The sequence below is a fragment of the Trachurus japonicus genome, chromosome 12, assembly GCF_045865225.1.
Source record: "Trachurus japonicus isolate A0001 chromosome 12, Traja_1.0".
NCBI classification, from domain to species: domain Eukaryota; kingdom Metazoa; phylum Chordata; class Actinopteri; order Carangiformes; family Carangidae; genus Trachurus; species Trachurus japonicus.
This window is the reverse complement of record NC_140918.1, coordinates 12090465-12112712: the sequence shown is the minus strand read 5'-3', so window position 1 is coordinate 12112712 and position 22248 is coordinate 12090465. Positions and strand designations below refer to the sequence as shown.

The 22248-nt window shown below is 41.7% G+C and overlaps 1 protein-coding gene across 1 annotated transcript in view; it reads right to left on the bottom strand.

Moving 5' to 3' along the window:
- hcn1 (hyperpolarization activated cyclic nucleotide-gated potassium channel 1) overlaps positions 1–22248 on the bottom strand; it is a 74127-nt gene that overhangs the window by 38799 nt on the left and 13080 nt on the right. The window contains exon 3 of the mRNA XM_085793206.1: positions 7620–7781. Within this exon, the coding sequence (XP_085649332.1) occupies positions 7620–7781 (162 nt within the window). The remainder of the gene's footprint in view (positions 1–7619; positions 7782–22248) is intronic.

The following is a 22248-nucleotide window of genomic DNA, read 5'->3' as shown; positions in this document are numbered from 1 at the left end:
CAATTTGGGAGCTGCAGGTGCAAAATGTCTGAAATTTTAGAGGAAGGTTTTATAAAACGGGGTGAAAAAGAGAAACTCGTTTCAGAACATTTCAGCAATAAAGCTTGAGAAATGAATTCACAGCAGTTTTCCAAAGAACAGCACAAACCACCACGCAAAACAAAGCAGCAGCAGCAGCAGCAGCAGCAGCAGCAGCAGCAGCAGCAGCAGCGATGCACTAAGTTGTTCACATCAACTGTTGTGCCTTAAATGTGTTTTCTTCCTTGTGCCATCAGTGACTGGCAGTAGGTCTGGTGCAGTGCATTATGATTGTAACAGCCAATCATACATTTACGTATTGAAGTTGTTGTTTTTTTTGGTCTGTTTACAGTTGTAATCAAAGGACAGACGTAAACATGTTCAATGTATCAACACCCACCACTGTTGTTACTTGCTGTATAACCTTCTGTGAAGAGTGAGTCATTGCAGTATTAACACTTTCCCCCAGTAAATGCATTTTATTTAATGTTTTTTTTTGTTCTTCGCAATTCCCTTGACTTTAATAGATGTGGCTGACCCAGCAGATGCATTCACTTCCTCCAGAGTTTTTACTAAATATAATTAAGCACTGGATGCAGAAAAACAAAAGTGGCATCAGATAACGCATATTTATCTGTCAGCGGGCTCTGCCTTTGTTTTCCAAGTAGAACAGTGAAGTGAATTCACAGACGTCATTATTACATGTATTAAAACTAATCTCATCCCACACACTGTGAAAGTATTCCAATCAACATCTCGCAACTTTCTGTAATTAGACTGAGGCAGGCCTTTGACTGTGTGCACTGGTGCGTTTAACAACTTGCCAGTGTTTCAAATCATTAATCACAACGTCACAACATCGTGCCTCCAAACGTCTTCTCACACAAAAACGTAAGCGATTATGTGGCTCCGGGAAGGCAATCGATGATTCACCGGCGTCCCGGCGTCGTGTGTGACCCAGAGGCGTCGCTTGTTGTTGTGATACCGACACATAACAATGAGACTAACAGGATGTAATGCTCGGCTGGACACGATTTGACCCTTCAACAGCAGCAGCGCTCACAGGGCAAGAGGCAAAAATCACAGTGAGTTCACATCTGTACTCCCACAGATGCACAGTGATTCATTAGCTGTCCTAGTTTCACTGCAGCATAACTCAACAGTGAAAGAAAATACATTTGCTTTCCTTATTCGTAACACTTTCAAGAGCCTGTGTCAATTTCCAAAGTATTTTGCTTTTGGTAATATTTTGGGTTTATTCTCTCTTCATTTCTGTTTCAAAATAATGCAACTGAATGAGCAAAACATCCGCATTAACTGATGGTTTTAATTACTCAATCATATAACTCTCTAAAACCCAGCAAGCTGTCCCACGCACAGGGAGGGAAAAAAAAAATTGACGCACAATTTTCATTTTTTTTCAATTACATAATCAAACTACAAGCTGTTCTCCCTGGGAGGGCACAGAAGGCACAACAGTCTTTGAACACATGAGCGAGGAAGTGAGGGGATTTGCAGGCGGCGTGCACGAGAACCAAGCGGTAAGTTGGCAAGTGAAGCGCAGTGTGTCTCTGTGGGGAGTTTGCGGGTTCCCCCTCGTCTTGTACGTTCTCATGCTTAGTGTCGGCTCAGCTCCTGATGATGAGGGATTCTTCTTGGGGACTGGTCTGCTCGAGCTTTGGTGTGCCGCAGGGCCGTGGAATGATTGGTTGAAAAATATCAGAAAACAGAGAAAATGTTCCTGAAAAAAGCCCAGAGGGACATCTTTAATTCTCAGTCCAAAAGTTTTGCCAGGAAAAAAAGCAGAAGGTTCCTACTAGATTGAACTTTTGACTGTTTGGCATTTCTGTGCCAACTGACTAATCATTTAATCGACTAATTATTTAAGCTGTTACGTGGTCAGTGCGGGTGAGGCAGCAGTTTCTGTAAGGTCCTTGGTCTCTGTGACGTGTTTACTTGTCTGCATTTTCATTATCAGATAGCATATTTCTTAACTTTTCAACCTTGGAAGGCCCCCCTATTTTAACGCTCTCTAAAGGGTTATGAATAAATCAAGAATGACTTTCTGAGAGGAGAGGTGACTTTCTTGTTCTCAATCATGTGCGGCAGCCACTTTCCCTGATTAGCACACCCTCAATCAGAAAGGTTAAACTCAGCACAGAAAATCCCATGTTTGGAAATGAGCGACTGCCCCAACTCTCCACATTAACAACAGCCTCCTCATATAGGCCACCAAGAGTGATTTCTTGTCCGTCAGAATTGTTTCGGTAGCAAAACTCATTTTCAAATGTCCTGCCTCAGTCCTTCAGAGCTGAGTTTCACTTTAGCAGCTAGTGCTTGACTTTCCTACTCAACAGTTCTGGACGAAATACTCCAGCATTTCTGAGTAAACCAAGACTCGACAACTCTTATCAAGCCCTTCTGTTATCAGTGAGGACTCTCCAAGGATGGGGGGGGGGGTGAATAACAGGCCCAACAAAGAACATAAATAAATCTACAGCCTGGATCGGTCTATTACTTGAAAGCTGGGACCTGTACTCATACAGAGCCAAGAAATGCTGGACATAAACCCAGGCTGGAAGACACAAACCCAACAACCAGAGAACAAGTTAAGACTAATTTGTAAGTAAAATTAGCAGCCAATTCCTGATCAAGCTAATCCAATGTCCTTATCAAGGTAGTTGGTTTAATACATGTTCAGTGCTGTCTCATCCTAACACATCCTCTGATGTTAATCAGACCTGTCACCTGCAGCCGTGTAACAGGAGCCGACCCAGACCAGGTTGACCACAGGAAATACGGTGAATCTGATCATCTGATCCTGTGGATGCTAAAGTACTGCACATAATGATAAACCACGAGAAAAGACATGAGTCCTTTTCACAACAGGACAAAAGTGGTTTTTGAATTCTACTGACATGGAACCAGTGCATCTTTTGTGCATTTTTTTTTTGATCAATTCATAACTCTGCACTGAAGTGACTCATTTAGTGGTTTGGTAAGAAAGATATGGGAGGGTAGTGGGTGGTCCAGGGAATAAAGAGGCCGGGAAGGGTGACTGATGCTGAAGGGCAGTTATGCATGGTTAGCCATGGCTCTTCGCTTTTGTTGCATGTGTGTGTGTGTGTGTGTGTGTGTGTGTGTGTGGGGTGTGTGTGTTTCTGCCTCTAACTCTCACTGAGACGTGAATCCTCAGCAGACTACTGCTCAGCTGTCTCTCTCTTAATATGAGCCCCGACAGAAACACTGCGCACACACATACACTATACACACAAAAGCACACAAGCCTCAACACACATATCTTCATGCTGTACCTGCAGACACAAGCAACAGCCCATCACCCTCTCACCCGAGCCAACACAGTGACAGCGAGCATTATCTTGTCTGGTGATTAAGTAAATGCAGCCTCTAAAGAGTAAGAAGCTACTCTCAGGCCATTAGTCAAGAAGATAACAGCCCCTACACCCTGTACTGCACCACTCAGGAGTATCTGCAGTCCTCGCTGGCCGCGCTCTTCTCCTCACAGCTGGAGACAGAAAGTACCCGAGCCAACGAGAAAAAAACAAAAAACAAAAAGCAAAAAAAACAAACAAAAAAACATGACGCAACCTGAAGTCAAAGTCGTCACTGTCGAGCAAACGCAGCTGAGAGACGTGACCTTTTCCAGGGCAACGTTCACCTGACAGTCGCTCTCCTGACAGCCCAGATAATCACATTATGTATTTATACCTGCAGTAAATAGAAAGTGGGGGGTTGTGGGGTGGGGGGGGTTATATCTTATCAAGATTTTTTTGCTTATGAACACTAATGCATTGTGATGGTGTGAGAAAAGGGATCCCGCATGTGGGTTGGGCTTTTCACTTTGAATTTAGCAGGCGGCAGTCAGCGCACAGACCTCGACTCCTGCACGGATCCACAGGGAAGCGTTTTCCACAAATTGCTCATTCTACCACATCACAGTCAGTAACACTATGTTAGCTACTCAACTTCCACCACGACTTATCACTTCTGCACAGGTTTAAACTCCCACATGTCTCGTGTATGCCTTCAACAAACCATTATTTTCGTCAGCAGTTTTGTTAAGTTAATTGTGTATCTTAAGAAAGAGCGACGCTCCACGCTTCAATTAGTTTTTCATACATCACGAAAATAGAAGAGAGATCGGGAAATTAAAATACATCCCTTGTTTATGTGCATCTTTCTTTGGATTTGCACACAGAGAATTCACTGTCATCTGCATTTACTTGCATGAGAGAGCACTGGTTTACCACGTTTAATGTCATTTTGAGCAATTACTCTCCCAACTTGATTTTTCTGAGAAATTTGTCTCAATGCTGGTGACAAATGTTTCAATGTTTCATCATCTGCAAGACTGAAATTAAAGTGCTCACTTGTGCAATCCATAGACAGATGCTTTCCAATTTGAAAAACTAATTTTACTCATAACTACAATCAAACTTGTTGTCGGTACAGTATTTGATTGTGTATTTGTTTCATCAGAGGTGATAAAACACATTTATAAGTTTTGTTTCAATGTGTGGATCACAAAACATGCATCTCTCACAGGAACAGCAACTAATTTCATTCCATATCCCTCATGTTGTAGCATTATGTGAGAGAAGTGCTCCTCCTCTATCTAAGTATTGATTATTTAACAACCTAGAACTCCAGAGATTAATCAGCTGACCCTTTCAGCATTCATGTCAGTACTGTCAAGATCCGTATTTTCATACCTGAGCACATGAAGCAAAAACAGCCTCCCACTCCACTGGCCTGAGATCTGTAAAGTGTTATTGTGCCTTTAGGCTCCTGCACAGACAGACTGAGTGAGAGAGGCTCTTTGTGTAGGTTTGCTATCCTGTAAACAAGCAGCTCAAATATCTGCAGAGCTAAGAGGAGTCTTTGTTATGTTGTTTAGTAAGTACTGCATACAGTATACTGTAAACTCACCAAAGAGAAAGAGAGAGAGCACATGAATCAGTCATCACAGATGTTTCAATTGTCCTAAAATCTTCCATCACACGGCTATCTCATGCTAGCTCAAAGGTTCAATGACACTTCTATCGTCTCTGGCTGTGGCTGTAGCTTTCCATAGTGTAAATGATCCTGCTGCACAGGGGGCAGCAAATGATCCCTTTACTTGATTTTGTATTGATTGGCATACAAGAGGGAAGATATAACTGAGCAAACTGAGCAAGAGGAGTGGTTCATCATTAGAGTGGTGATTTGTGAATCCACAGCATCAAAAAAAAGTTTAAAAAAAAAAAAAAAATCAGTTTGCCCAGTTTTGCGTACATGACTATTAGCATGGATGAACTGTGACAGTTAAGTGGGAAATTATACCAGTACACATTTACTTTGGAGCAAACCGAGATGGATCATGTCTGTTTGGATGAATAACACATGCTAGTTGGTAGTGGGCTCACTTGGGCAACTCATTGCCTGAAAGTAAAGATAAGAGTGGGATAGAGAGCTGTGATGTTGAGGAAGGCTGACATCTGCACCTCCAGTCTGATGCCTGTGAGCAGTCAGCGTGCATGTGGAGCACAGAGATGTTTGTGGGAGAGAGGGAGATGAGAAGGCAGAAGAGCTCCCCGGGCAAGCATTTACAATCAGCATTACCCATGAGGCCTGCACACACTTTGGCACCATCGCATCGCTCTGAGAGGAGCAACCACAGTCCATTTGACCCCCAACTCAGAGAAGGAGGTGGAGAAGCACAAAGAAACACAGAGAGGGAAAGAACAATCTGCAGACACCTCGAACTAAGACCGTTTCTGTTTGGAGTTTTGTAGAAGCCAAACGTAAAATGAATCACATCTGGCCCTAATCTTTTGCTGTAGCAACTACCAAACAAAAGTGCAGAAAAAGTGTTTTTATGTAAGTGTTATCAAACTGAGGAGGCCAAGAAAAACAGGCAGGGTTACTACAGAAGTCAATCAGGGTTTGACACTGATTTAATATATTTGTATGTTTTGCTAATTTCAAGTTAATTATGTTTGGGTTATCTAGTTTAAGTTTCAGAGTTCAGGATTTATAAACTTGAGGATTTTTGGCTTGAAATGAGTTGAATGACTGAATGACAGAATGAACTGCTGAGAGTTAACTCAACTCATTTGAGTCAGTTTTTATTGGCATGTCAATAGAGTTCCCAGCATGCATTGCTTGGGGGTCAAAACACTCCAGAGACTCTCCTTTTTTGTAGTTTGAAGAAAACAGACATGTTTTAAAACAAGTCATGGTATATCACAGTTCTTTTCATACTATTAATCTATGTACAGTATATGACCATAATGAATGTTCGTACTGAATTCAGACCTTCTCATAAACACTTTATAGTGAACTTTGTCTGTTGTCTTTGCTACAAAGCATCTGCAGCTGTATATGACTTCAGTTTATTTAACTTTACCCAACTTCAATGAATTTAACTCAGTTTTCTATTTTCTCATGAAACTCATAAAAAGATGTTGAACAAACAATTTACCCCAAGTTGAGTTAACTCACTTTTTCAAAGCGGCAGGGGAACTGTCTGATTAGGCTTTGTCTTTGTAGGTTGGCAGAGCAATAATGTATCTGAAACAACATCCCTGATGAAATGTGCCTGCATCTCTTATTTATAGACAGACTCTCGCTCCAAATTAGATACTATATCAAAACACAACACCAGGAGAATACAGCGCCAGGCCAGTACACACCACTAGCTACCTGTCAACTCACTCAGTGGGTCCTGCTTTTCATCTGGAGATCCCTTTTTTCTTTTGAAAGATAGTCATTATAACTTCAGAGGGTTTCTTTTTTTAATTATTGTGCGGTATTCTATGTTTTTCACACTACAGTCCAGTTAACTGTGTCAAATCGCACCTTTTACCCACAAGACTCACAGTTTACTGCCTCTACTAGTGTCTAACTAATAAGGCCAACTGTGCTCTATCCAAAGCAGAAGAGGAGAGAGTAACAGCCCGATCTGGTTGAAGACTGGTTCAACAATCCACTAGTTTTCAACAACGAAGCTGACACGTTGCTCTAAAATTGCCCAGTCCAAGTTTTTGACCATTGTCTTAACAATCACTAACTTATCTGAAACTGTTTTTTGAGGCTGAGGTTGATCCAATGACAACACACATGCACAGAGTAACCTAATTACCTGACCATTCACTAAGCCCCACCAACACACAGTGACTGTCAAATAGTGTCTCTTGTAACATTCATTAAAAATGAGTGATTGTATATCTTCCTCAGCATACCGTACTGTGCTATAATATCAGCACTAACTCCTACACTACAAGAACAAATATAAAGAAAGAGAAGGAGGATGCTGACATTTTACTGTCATCATCATAGATTAAACCTCAGTGTTTTTTTGTTGTTGTTTTTTTACAAAAACTCATGATGTGCATTTTTAATACCTGCTTTTACTTTAAAATATTTAAGAATCAACTGGACGTGGCATTTTCAAACAACCAGCAGAAAGGTGGGTAGCAGCTTAGTGAATGGTCATGTGACAAACGGCTGTGCTCAGTGGCTCTGACACACAGAGACAGTTTCCTCTGATACCAAACGCCAAAAATAACAAACAAGAGAGAAGAGTGTGTAATACTTACAACCATACCGTTTAGCGACACCCAGCAGTCAGGAGGGAAGTCTTGGAGGAGAGGCACCAGGTACTGGAGACAGCCATCCCAGTGACACAGAAGTAGCATCATCCCTATCAAATTAAATATTCTTACCACTGCACTAGCCAGGTCATAGGTCATATGGAAGATCTGCCAAAGAGAAACAGAGAGAGAGAGAGAATACAGTTAGATCAATGAATTTCAGTGTGAAATTATACAAGCTTGAGCAGTCAACACAGATGCAGAGAATTTAAACCTGCTATTGTCTCTTAAACAATATTTCAGATTCCTAACGATCATATACAAAAAACCCAAAGTGCAATGTCACCTTTGAAGTAGAGACATGGTGTGTCTGTTTGGCCACCAGAGAATTTGGTTGTTGTCAGTGTTTGTGTGTGTGTGAGTGTGTGTCTTCGCAGTCGCAGATGTTGAGCTGCTCATAATTCAACATGGCTGCTCTCCAAAACAAACAGACCAGTGCAGGAAATGCATGCAGAGAGAATGAGCTGAATGAAATGTTGAGGCATGAGGGCGTCCAGAGGCAGAAATGCCATCAGCCGGGGCAACTGTTAACTGCTGCCGTGGCTATTAAATCAGAGCAGGAAGTTTCAGAATAGAAAGTCATCAGCGGGGTGAGTAACCAAATCTGCAATGAGAAGCGGTTTCATTTACTTTGGATCTGGGCGAAGAGAATTGACTCACGGCCGGTTGGCTGGGGCACTAATTCAGACCCTCTCATTAGCATGTGAAACCCATTACTTCTTTCCAGGTTAGTTATTCCACAATCATCCTCACATCGAAGCTCAATTTCTCCTCCTAAAAAGAAAAAGTTAAATATGGGAAAAAAAAAAAAAAAAAGATTGGCTGGCTTTGCATAATAAACCTGTCCCATTCACCAATTTGTTGAATGACAGATTTCAGGTAATTATCTATTTTTAAGTTGATGACTTTCCATCCCCCATAAACTGCCCATTCTGCTTCTCACATGTGTAATGACTGGAGTTCATCACTACAGTGCATAAGAGAAAATTACCTTTTTGTCTCTTTTGTCTTCTACACTCATGATGACAGTTTACAGAGTTTCCAAGTTGAAAATTATAAATGTTTAAAATCTGCAAACAATTAATAGATTCAAATGTTGACAGGAAAGTGATTTAAGTAATTTAACATGTTTGTTTGTGTAGTACATGAAATTGGAACCTATTAAAATCTGTGAAATGTTACATTGAAAATTTTACTCCATAATTCCCTATCCAGTCTAAAGTTTGACATCATTTGCCCTTTATTCTCCTCTTCCTTCTGGCTCATATACCTGAGAATCTGGAAGAAATCCTGACCCATTTTTACCAGCTTGCAAAAGCCACTCACTTCCTCATCTCATACAGTTCAACCTCTCCAGAAAGGAGACACAGCTCGTACCGACGTCATGTATTTTGCCTTAATTCTGAACCAGTTTCACCGTGTACTGTGTATATATTCAAAATCTAACATTACAACCAAACCCCAGGTGTTTTAAAAGCTCTTTGAATTCACATCCCCCCACCGTGGCCCATTGTGGCTGTCCTCTAACCTTTCTGCACAAAGGACAGTGTCCACGCACAAAACAGAGAAGAGAACAAGAGGCTGAGCTGATGCTCAGATCCCTCTATGGTTCAACTCATCCACAGGGAGATACAGTGCACTGCCCTGAAAGGCTAAAATTAGCCACTAGCTTACAGGATGGCTGTCTCAATGCACCCAGTATCTCTTCTCCTGCCTACATCTTTATTCTTAATTTAGAAGAACTTTCTCTCCCTCCTTGTGTGTGTGCGTGTGTGTGTGTATCTCCACATTCATCACAGTCTGGTGACATGATGGGAAAGAACACCAGACACAGGACAAGACGGACAGACAGAGAATGGGGGAGACAAAATACAAAGATAGAAAGAAGAGAGACATGAAGGTAACTAATAAAGGTGTATATTCCTGGTGGATTACAATAGCAGTGGAAAACAGGAAGTCGCACTTTAGTCCCCCATTGAATTGCAAATGACTCACACCAGGCAGAAATAGAAAAGGGTCGACGACTGCTCGTCTGCATTTTCCTCCTTTAACTAATGCATCGGAAAAACAAAACAAAAACAACAACAAAAGAGGCTCAAGGAGAAAAATAAATTGGGGATCAGGTTTTGGGGGACAGCGAGTGTGTGTGTGTGTGTGTGTGTGTGTGTGTGTGTGAAGGTTGCAGGGAGGATTTTGCTAATTCCCAGGGATCATTTCACTTTGCTGGGAGGCCGGTGTGAACTTTGGGTCACGCTGAGTCACTGAGGCCGGAGAGGAATGATGCAGAAACTCATTAACACGATGCAGGGTTTGTTTGGGTTTGTATTTCAGTTTGAAAAGTCTGCTAGTGGCAGCAGGTAGCCACAAGGTAGGGCTATTATTAGAGTCCTTAATAATAGAAGCTCCGGGTGTAGATCACTGGGCTGGTCTGGTCAGAGGATTATACAGGATAACCTTCATGGTGATGTAGGAATGTATTAGGATGAATTTTCAGCGAGGGGTTTCAGTTGTTGCCATTGCTCTATTATAACTACAACTATATTTTCATATACTGTAGCAAACTCACTGTATTTGTAATAATATAAATATTTTAATATATTAATACAACCTCTCTCCTTCCTATGCAAATAAACAAGTCAATTTTCTCTAGTGGGAAGCAGGCTCTGCTTTGTCATGTTCAGGATGATTGTGACAGTCTTGTTCCACAACTTGCGAACATGCTCATACTGGATCATCACTCAGCAACTTTCTGTGACAGAGTGTTAATGAGTTGCATCGAGGCCACGGAGAGGGAGACAGCTGTGCAGGGAATCAAACCAAGACCGAAAAAAAAAAAAAAAAGCAGCAACGCACCGACAATGTTGGCTGTTCACTGTATAGTACAAGAAACTGGTCAGTGAGAGACTGAAGAGGCATCAGCAACAAAACCCATGAGCAACAACGAGCATAAAGGCTGTTTCATTGATATTTTAATAAGTGAGGAGGTGTTTTTTTTTGTTAATCAAGAATGGGAGCTTCTGATTGGCTGCCTGTTGTGCAGTCTGACTTTGCTTTTGTTTGCAAAGCTGGTGTGCAAAAGCAGCATTAGTATAAGCTGTGTGTGAAGTGCACTGTGCTGCCATGCAAGACCCTGTCTGTGTTTATTATGTTCTATGGTCTGTTGCGTTATCGTGCTCTTCCTTCATCAATGTATTGACTTGATTTTGTGACTGTGACCATCTGTTTGTGTTGCTCCAAATGGTGGCCTGTCCACTGAATGCAAAATATCTACTCACTGCAGTGTTTCCTGCATTTGCATGACTGTGCCCGTGTGTGTCGGGTTGAAAGGGGCCACGTAAAAAAAATTGTTGAATCACCTGTTCGCATTACAAGCGCACAAGAGAGCAGGGCAGCGACAGTAGGTGGACATTTCAGAACATTGTCCCCAAATGTTAAACACAAACAAAGCAATCACAAAGGCTGTGTATTCCCAAGATGTGAGCCCCTCTCTGCCACTATAAGCTCTCACAAACTGTACGACTACAGGAAATAGGTGGCACTGACAGAGAGCCAAAAGCACAGCCAATACTCTCGGCTGGCATTGGCAAAATATAGGCTTAGAATTAAGTGCATCAAGCTTAAATTTGACCGGGGGCAAGGGCAGAGGTCAGCATAATCCTCTAATACAGAAGAGACGAATAGCCAAGATGTGATGTGATAGCGACACAAGGTCACACGCTGGTTGTGTCCAGCCAGCACGCCGCTCATTCACATTTGGCCCTTCACCATCCATTCACCACCGCAGTATGGTCGAGCAGAGCAGATGAGGGTATGTGGATGTAAAAACCAAGAAGGTGAATAAGCTTCAAGACATCCAAGAGCAAAAGTGATGAAATGTCAATCAGTGAGTTATTGTATTGTGATAAACACAGGTGCGATTCAACACGTGTTTAATTTCCATTTAAAAGGCGTTCACACCGCGGCAGTCTGTCAGGTTGATGTGTTTACTGTAGGCTGACATTTTGAATCTGATGTGCAGTGAAAAGAGCACGCAGGAGAATTACTCATCGTCAAGCTGTGGGCCTTGGACACGCAATTACAAAGTGTTCTTTATGCATCTTCAAATTGGACATGAGTGACCTCTGTTTGAGGTTAGTGAGGATTAGCGAGGGACTAATTTGAGGGGATTAAATCCACCACTGGCTATTACATTGAAGGATGACAAAACTGCTTCCAGGAAAATCTGGAATTCTCCCGCTTAACATCGTCTTGTAAATCTCCTTTTGGATCTCTCTTGGTTTTGCTTAATCACAAAATTACAGTTGAACTTGGATTTGAAAAATCATATTATCATGTAATGGGAATTCACCGGGATTTAGCAAGTCTCGTGTTCTCTCTTCCCGTGTGTCTCCTCTGGAATAAAGCTGCTGACCATTTAGAATAAAAGCAAACCAAAGCCCTCCTGGAGACAATGTATGTCTGAGCCGAAAGAGGAATATTTCATGTACATTTTTTCCAGTGCTGCTCCCCACCCCTCCCAAAAGAAAAGCAGCTTCCTGGAAGTAATTACAAATCACATCACTGTTATGCACTATGTGTAATCATGTTGATATATGTATAGTTCGGCAATAAATAAACATAAATAGACTTGGCATTATGTCAGAGCTTCAGGCAGCATAGTGTATGCTCTCTGAAGCTAATCAGTCTGTAAATCTGGGTGCAACACAGACAAGAATAGACTAGACTGCACAAGAAGAGCAGTGTCATATATGTAACATGCCAAAGCTGTGCAAAAAGAAAAAAAAGAAAGAAAAACCTGCAGGACAATAGTTTCTCTGCATCAATAGACTGTGACTCTGTGGTGCAGAGGCAGTGCATTTAGGTAATGAGGCCCAGCAGTAATTTGTAGTCAGAGACTTAATTAAAAGGCAGGTGGAGATCGATGGGATCTTTACACGGGCACAAAACAATTAGTGATCAATTAATGTAACAGAAGACACTTTAAAGAGAAGATCATTATTTCTTTGCTACATGAATCTCTGACTCACACACCCGGCAAAGCATGACATCATGGATCAAATACTAGTGAGTACTTGAAGTAGAACATAAAAGCACATTAGTGTTAGTAGTGAAAGAATGGTATATTATAAAATTGTCCTATTATTATTATTATTATTATATGTTGGAGCTCATCATCACTACTTTAAATCTGCATTTTAACATTGCTTTATATTTTAGAAACTGTGTTTTCTATGAAAAAACTGTATAGAAGTATTTGCTACCGTTACTTTTCACCACTAGGCAAGTAGCCTAACTGACCTTTAAACTATCAGTGAGAGGACAACAGATGATAATAGAAGAACAGCAGGCTCAGTCCATTTCTGTAATGATACATACAAATCATTTTTTAACATACTGCTTCACCTTGTTTGTTCAGCCACCAACCTGACCGCATTCTGCAGCTATATAACCTTTATACATCTGACAAACAGGTTACCCACGGTAAATATTTGTATCACTGAGGAGAGTCTTAAATATCATGTTCAGCACTAATGAGCCACAAAGAACACACTGCAGTAGGCTAATACCCACACTTTGCAGGCATTGGCTGCTAGTAATAATTTTCCCTCTTGTTTTTATTTCATACAACCACTTGGATATAAATTTTGCAACACGTTTAATCTTCAAATTTTTGTATGCAGCCTCTTGGCAGCAGTCGATGCCTCATGAAGCACAACTGCTAACACTTAGGGCTCAAAGATAAGTGTTTGCGTGCAGGATAAAAAAAGACGGTAGGTGTTATAGAATGTGTTGTAATGCTGTTTTTCCTCTGGATTAGCCCATAGCAACCATTAATCAATGCATTCCTTTAATTGGATGAGTCATCCCATGGTAATACGTCAGTCACAAGTTTAGAAGAAAGACTCTTTCTGCCTGGGTAGCTCTTCCCTACGGGAGCACCGCTGTTCAACTGCTCTGTTTTCCATCATTTTTGAGTCCGTCAGCATTATTCTTCTCTTATTCTTCCGCTAAGCACATCACACTATAGCTACCGTGAGCCGAGCTGCCTTGCCCGCTGTCTCACCCGCTCTGCGTCTATTTTGGTCGTGTGAGCGTGATAACCTCGACACTTCTGTTCTGCCTTAATCTGTGCTCTACCATTCAGAGCTGCATTGGCAAGAGGCAGAGGCAGAGGCAGCATCCTCTGGGGCAGAAGCCCGCACAGCCACAGGGGTCACGTTTATGATGTGCTCTGCATGGAAGTCATTTGTGGATTTTGTGGGGAGGCTCCCGTTAATACTGAAATATAAAAAGCCCTGTACCTCTTCTGTCAGCGCATCAATACATCGTGACCCACACAGTCTGCCAAGCCTCCTCTTTGTCCCTACAGTATGTGGACATTATCATTCACAGAGCCTGTGGGGATTAATGTATGCAGTTAATTTATGCGCGTTCTTCTAGAAATGTTCTGTCGAGGCTTATATGAGGGTCTATATGCAGGGAAAAAGCTCGTAGCATCCGGTGAACAAGTCAATGTATTTATGGATGAGGAGGAGGTTGAATGCTCTATTGATTTGTACCTGTAACCTGACCCATTGTAACAAAATAACAACATGGGCTCAGCTCTAAAGAAAACACGCACACAATGACTGACATCTCCAAACATAGGCAGTATCACACAGCAGCACCTGTGCCACTCGTCAGCGCTGTGAGAAAAAATCGCAGGGAAAACAAGTGAACACGGACATATTGTTCAAAAACATGCCAGTGGGCTCAACTGTTTTTCCCATGTGACCTATTTTCCCACCAATTGTCTGGTTATGCAAGTTCTGTTTCAGCACGACAGTTTGACAACATCATTCTGGGAATTAAATCAGCGTCCTCACTCACTCACTCAGTCAGTCAGTCTGTGACGGAGGAGAGAAGGAAAGAGAGAAAGAACAGAGATAACAGGGAGATATCAGAGAGGCATGCGACATCTGTCCAGGAACTGGGATAAATATGACACCTCATGGATTAGTAAGCAGGTCAGTCAGCAAGGATCACACAGTAATATTGTTGAAATATGTTTGATCTCAGTCATAGCAGGTTTTTTCTGCAGGTTGCACGGATATATTTTGATGTGTTTTACATTTGCACTACAGTATTTAACATGCTCAGTCTAAATTTGAAATGGCCAACATCACATTTTATTTCTTTAGACTCAGTCCACAAGTATAAAATTATGCTGCATTGGGGGAAAAGCATTTCTTTAAAGGCCTAGTTTGTAATTTACCCAATTTGTTTAGGTTCACTTAACTTAGCATAAAGACTGGGGACAGAGGGAAACAGCAGCCCTGTATCAGTCTGAAGTACCAAAATAAGTGCACCAGGACACCTAGAGTTGACCTTTTGTTGCTGAGAAACCACCACTTGTAGTTTTAAGTTTCTGTTTGTGTTAAACAGAGCTAAGCTTGCTGCTTCACCCTGCCTCCAGGCTTTATGTTAAGCTAAGCTAATCAACTCTGAGCGCTGCATTGTAAACACACATTTGTAAGCGTGGTATCAATCTTAGCTCACCCTCAACTACAGTAGGAGATGAATATATTTTCCTAAATGTCAAATGATTTATTTGATGTTAAATCAAAGGAATATCAAGTTTCCTACACTAAACCGAACTGTTTTAAATTGTTCATTTCATGTTGGAGTACAAGAAGTGCAAGTATCAGAATTTAAATGTTTGTAGGCCACATCTTGTTGGCATTTATTATCTCATTTATTTTCCGTGCACACACAAGATATTTGAAGGAGGTAGGCCAGTGTGCTGACAGGTAAAAAGACAAGAAAGGAAAGAGGGAGGCAGAGAGAGGGAAAAAATCAGAAATGAGCAAAATACACATGTCATGGAGGAGTGAAGGAGAAGAGGACTGTGTGTGTTGCAGTCCGAGTTGTGGTTGTGCTAAGAAGGCAGTCGGGGGAAGATTAGTGCCCATGTGAGAGCAGGAAGGATTTGACTGGATTGCACAGGGTGACCTGCTGTGCTCATGTAAACATCAGCAAGATGGACCCTTCCAACAACAGTTTAGCACAAGGACACACCCTCCCCAATGTCCCGGGGTGGGTGGAGACGGCCTCGCGCTGTGATTTTAGACTACACTCGAAGCTGCTATCGATCGCTCCTGATGCTCAAACACGGTGTACGATATCTCTAATAGTGGCCGTGTCTCCAAGAGATACAGACTATAGTAGAAAGAGGATACGCATTAACAGTAAGAGTGCAACAACAGTAAATACACAGCACCGTGAAAGTTATATGGTGTGATCGGTCACATGATCCACAGTGCAGCAAGTGCACATCATCTAATCTCACATACCTCTTACTGTGATGGCTGTAACATCATGACGACGCCTGATAATGCTTCATAATCTAATCTATACTGTAGTCACACCATAGCAATAATAGTCCAATGCTATAATGATGCTCCTGTGTAAGACAATATTTAAACTGTTGCAGCCCAGCTGTTGCCATGACAGATGGATGAAGGGTGCTTCACTAAATCCATCCACCACGACATTAACTCTTGGGGAAGTGAAAGCAGAAATGCTTCACTAGTTACTAATTAATTAATTTGCACAAGGCATCATTACAGGATGTCTTCCATGAGTAGCATTGCCCCCCAACCCCACCCTCAATCCCCCTTCTCTAAATAACCAAGGGATCATTATGTGCTTCATGGAGAATCAATCAGCCACGTTTGTGAGGATGGGAGGATTAGTCAAGTGAACAGTCCATTGACAGAAAATCTATCAGCAACTATTTTTGTAATCAATTCATCATTTAAGGATTTTTTTTCAAGCAAAAATGCCAAAACATTGAACGGCTCCAACATCTAAAATCGTTCTCTATTATAGCAAATGAGCGACGTCTTTGGGTTTTAGACCTTAAGCATAACCAAGACACGTGCAGACGTCTCCTTTGACTCTGACAAACTGGAATGTGTCTTTTTTCTGCTGCTGTTTTTATTGACTAAATGATTAAACCAGAAATCTAATGCCAGATAAATAAGTAATGAGAATAAGCATTAGTTAGTCTATAAGAGCTTTTCCTAGCTAATGACCACAGATCACAAATGAATGTTTCCTACGGTGCGACCACCCTCTCCCCAACGACCCCCCGGCAGAACCTCTGCTCGCACACAGCAACCACCAACAACAGCCCCGTGAACAAAAATAACCGAGATTAGCTTAATCTCCACACTTATCACTTTAGTCCCCTCCTAAGACTATATCTGTCATCTGTCTGCTTACTGTACTGTGCACACTATGCAGAGGGAGACTTGTGTTCACGGGGGGCGGGCGGGGGGGATACCCCATAGCGATGGACAGGAGATCAAAGCCGCCTCCACTGACTCTTGGAAACTCTGGAGGGCGTTAAAACAAATTACCAAGGAAATACTGTTGTTAAGTATCAAAATGTGACATGAGCTGCAAAACAAAATTATGCTTAAAAAAAAAAAGCAGCAGATGTTGGAAGGAAGAGCAGATGTTTATTTAGTTTGACTGCTGTGGGGCTGCTGAAACAGTTATACCCCAGGCTCAGTAACTGAAGATGACAGTGGTTTCAAGGCGCTGCACGTATCGCTTACTGCTCTAATTCAGTAATTCATCAAATCATCATATTATCAAACCTGCTTCCTTTAATCTTTCAGAGAAAAAAAAAACCTACTGTTTTATAATTATATAACAGATTCAGCCTCTTCTGTGGACAAACAGTTCCTGCTCTTTTTCTCAGCCTCCTTCCTCTCGGTGTCACTGCCTCTCTGTCTCACTGTCTTTACTGTGCAGACATGTCTGTTTATATCTTAGATCAAATAAAAGGCCGAGCTGAGGGACGGACTGACAGCGACAGTAAGAGATGAAAAGAAAAAGACAGACAGAGAGACGGAGAGAGAGCGAGCAAGCGCGCGCGTGAGAGAGAAGGAGATAAATAGAGGTACTCCCAGTGGAGCAAGTATACAGCATTTGAAATGTCATAGATCAGCTTCTATTGGCAGCATGATACAGACTGACCTGTGAAGTTAGCAGTCAGCAGCAGGGATGAATCCAATCATGATGAACATGATCCATGACCGTTTTTTGCAATAACATAAATCTGCCCAAAAGCTGACTGAAGAAATATTCTATAAGAGGTAAAGATGCTGTAATAGACTTTAGCACAGTATAGAAAGCCTATTTTTAACCTATATTTCTTAACAGTTCAGTGCTTTCAAGCCCCTCATCCTTTTCCCCTGTTCTATTTGTGAAAGCATCTCAAAGACACTCTTTTATCTGTGGCACTGTCAATATTTGATATATTAAAAGCAACGCCTGCACATCACCTTCGTTCCACCCTCATATTAATTTAACCACCGTGTTTGAGTAAGACTGTGGATCAGAGTCGTCGTCGTACAGCCGTTTCTGCTGACATGCTAATTTTAACAGACCTGTGTGTAAAACTATGTTCCTCTATTTAAAGTGGAGTTGTGCTACTATAATTAGTGCGCTTAAAGCTACTTTTCCCTCTACTTTAACACCACCGGTTTCACAATTAACTCTGTACGCTAAACCATATGGTCAAGCAATTAACACTCTCTACTGCAGTTAACAAGACCAACTAGCAACAGAAGGAGCACTCAGTGACTTGGCAAGGGAAAATGGGTTCCATCTACAGGGGATGAGCAGAAAAACTCTTTCTTTCAGGCAGTGGATGTCTGGGATTTTCCAGCCCCTGGGCCAAGAGCGAGCTTCCCCCAGTGAGCTGAGCAAGAACACAATTCGAGGCACATTATGTTCATCGTCAGAGAGCCGTGTCTTAAAACAGAGAGGACAAGAACGCAGACAGCATGAGAGGGGGGAAAAAGCATTGTCCTTCATTTTTGTCTGCTTGACAAAATTGGACTGGAGGAGTCCATTAGGCGTGTGTGTGTATGTGTGTGAGAGAGAGGGGGTGAAGCAAGAGAAATGGACCAAGAGGGAGGGAAAGTGAGAGAGATAATGTATGTTTGTGGAGAAGCTGCTGCACCAAAAGAGAGATCTGTACCACCCCGAATAAAGTGCGAGCGCTGTTTCATTAAACTAAATTTAGCACGACTAATATCTGTGGGAGACTGATAATTCAGATTTTTTATGTCTTAATGTAATGAAGCACACTCTTAACAACCGAAAACTGCAACATTTCAGACAAATAATTGTTGAGACAAAATAACACTGTCATCCAGTGGATTTAACATGTTATATAGTGAGCACGACTAGAACAGTGTGGGTGCCTCTTGGGTAAACAGTGAGGTCCCCCTCCTCAGGACATGTCAAATGTGTGACAGTCAGATTGTCGCACATAAAGACATGTGACAGAGCTGTTTAGCCCCCCTGCAGGCTGCAGCTCCCACACACATACACACAACACACACGCAAGACAACAAAGGTCTGCTTCGCCTCCAACAGCCTGCCAAGCCAAGCCATGCCAAGCACTAGCCTACTGTAAAGTGGGTGGGGTTTCCCAAATGTGATTATGCTGATGACCACCAAACTGCCACCAAACACCCTGTTCACTTCTCCCCACAGCAAAACACACAGCACAAGCAAAGCAGAGCACAATCTGATTTGGATACATTCAAATTCACAGGCCGTCGCTATACCAGAGAGTCAGAGCTGAATAAAAACATGGTCGCTGTAAACATGAAAATGCTAATTTGTTAGATTTTTTTTTGTTTTGTTAAAAAAACGGCTGACTTGCTGAACCAAGTGCAACAAAGCATTACACACACACACACACATCACTGTGGAGCTTGAGCATTGATGAAAAATGCAAGAGTGAAGAGGAAGGAACAGTGAATTCACTGTTCCGTAGCCAAGTGCTTAGTAGCACCGGACAGCAAAATCTGCTTCTTGCACATGCTTTATTGACAAATGCACTCATTTTTCCTGAGGTAATAAACTCTAAACTGGTCGTCACAATTCACAAGCAAATCCTGGAATCCTGTATCTAATATATAATAAGAGATTAAGATTTTACAACTGTAAAACACAGGGGGATTAGCTGCATGGAGGATATAGGTGGCATTCATATGCTTTACTGTATGTTACCCAAGATGTGCATGCAACTGTATCCAAATACTGTGTTATCACTATCACTGTGTTACTGCGCTTTCCCATGGAAGTTTCTTCTCAAACCTGCACATTCATCTGACCCTTTATTCCAGTTTACAATTTCCAGTCGTCTCCTCCTTTAGTGCGTAGAAACAGAAAAAGGAAACTTCTCTAACACACATAAGCTGCTGCTCAGATTACAAACTGCACTTCCAGGCCGCTGCCGCTGCCGCCGCCGCCGCCACCGCCACCGCTTCTGTTTTCATAAATGACATATACATCTCCAGGCACACAGAGAGTAGTGCTTCAGTGTCCTCAACATACCTTTAAGTGAAATCAGACCTTTCTCTTCTTTGAAAAACAATGCCTCATGTCGCCAAGTTCTCGTTGGGACATGAAATGGAAAGAACTTGTGCAGCAGAAATACAGAACGAAGGATAACTCAACACCTGCCACAGGGGACTTAGTCTGCAATCAGAGTTAATGTAGAGCCCCTCCGACACTTTAATGATCATCACTTTTCCGCCATTATTTCTCTTATTTGTCTTATCGCTGCTGTGAACCCATGCGTAGTGTTGGCAGATTGACATTTGCAAAGTATTGGCCTCTGAGAATACAATATATTTTAGGAATTAATAAAAAATAAAAAAAATAGTTACCATATGCTACCTCGAGGCTACAGAGTTTGATATATCCAGATGCACACACACACACACACACACACACACACACACAAATACGTAGACATGACACAGTCCTCGCAATAATCCTTAGCCTCACACATCACATCAGTTCACATCAAATCACATCCCATAACAGGAAACAGTTGTATACAGTCATCAGCCCGAGGCTCCGCTCCAACACGGCTCTTTCATGGAGGAGAGTCCTGCAGCCAGTCACATCTCTGCTCCTCACTACTGTATGTGTGTCCTACAACTAAATGCCATTTGAGAGAACATGGTAATGAGGCCAGGCTCCTTTTAATTATCCTCCTATAAATGTCAATTGCTGTTCTGCGTGATAAATGGATTGTATACTTTCTTTATGGATTCAGCTCGTCTTTGTTTAAGTTGATAAATTGCATGTGGGTTGCAGCTTTAAAAGAGCAAAAGGTGGATTGTATGGACACAAACGTTCACATTTAAAAAACCTCTGCTCCTGCTTTGTTAAGCGTCATTCTACAATAGGGCTGGGACGATATGCTTTTCTCCCGATTCGATTCTTCTACGATTTTTTGGATGCCGATTCGATTTAAATTGCGATTCTACGATATTGCCGATTCTCTCGATTTTTAGTCGCATTTTTAACATTTATCTGCACACAAACACTGTAGGAGCCTATAAATTAACATACTCCATTATAAAATGAACTTAAACCCTTTTCAAAGCCTGTACTCTCTGTATGTAAAAGAGGCTAACAAATACACATTGCACAATATTTTAAAAAATTCAAAAAAAAAAATTTCAAAAATTCAAAAAAAAAAATTTTTTCAAAAAAAAAAAAATCGATTTTTGAAAAAAAAAATCGATTTAAAAATCGTCAAAAAAGATATCGCGATATCTATGTGAATCGATTTTTTCTCCCACCCCTATTCTACAAGCTGTAATTACAGAAGGAAACAGGATCAACACAATAGAAAATCAATCAGCAGGACGTAGTGGTGGAATCACAGTTGAAGCTGTGTGACAGGAAATCTAAAACACAATGCATTCAGCCCTTTGTTTCCTCTCTTTCTGTTTTGCTTGCACTCTCTGCGGGCTTCACACATGACACAGCACTTCCTAATTCAACACGCACTTTTTGTGTATTTGTGTGTGTGTGTGTGTGCGTGCGTGTGTGATTATGCACCTGTGTCCCTGCATGAGACTGGGGCGGTGGCCTCTAGGCACCACGCAGTTGGCATGGCCTATTCAGAGACAGGTGAATCAAGTCCACGGGACTCAATAAACCAAAGCCCACTAATCTCCTGGCATCAAACTATGTGTCGCTGAGGTGGCAAATTACAATACGTCAGTGGCTTCATCGTGATCTCTTTTAACCTCGCAAAGCCTTTGCCGTGTGTTGCAACAGTTTATCGTTCAATCAGGCAACAGGAAACGAGTCATTTATGATTCAGCAATGGTTCTTATCAGTTTGTCAAATGTGCGGATTTGCTGTTTTCGTCATTGCAAGCTATGTTCTTAGCATTTTGGGGTCAAAACAAGGACCTTGAAGACATCATCATATGCTCTGTAAAGTGAAGTGACCTACTGATAAACATCAGTCTTATACCATGACTTGAAATTCAGTAAGTGTGCAGTTGAATCTAATCTAATTCAACATGTTTATTTCTCTAAAATGAACATATGACACCGCGAGAAGGTGCAGTCAAACAGTCACATCTCCTCCATCTGTATGTTGACATACTGGGTCTATAAACGGAAGAATTAAAAAAAAGGTCTGTGGTGTCAGGCTGTCACACTATAGTATGGGTTATTTCAGTGGGGACCAC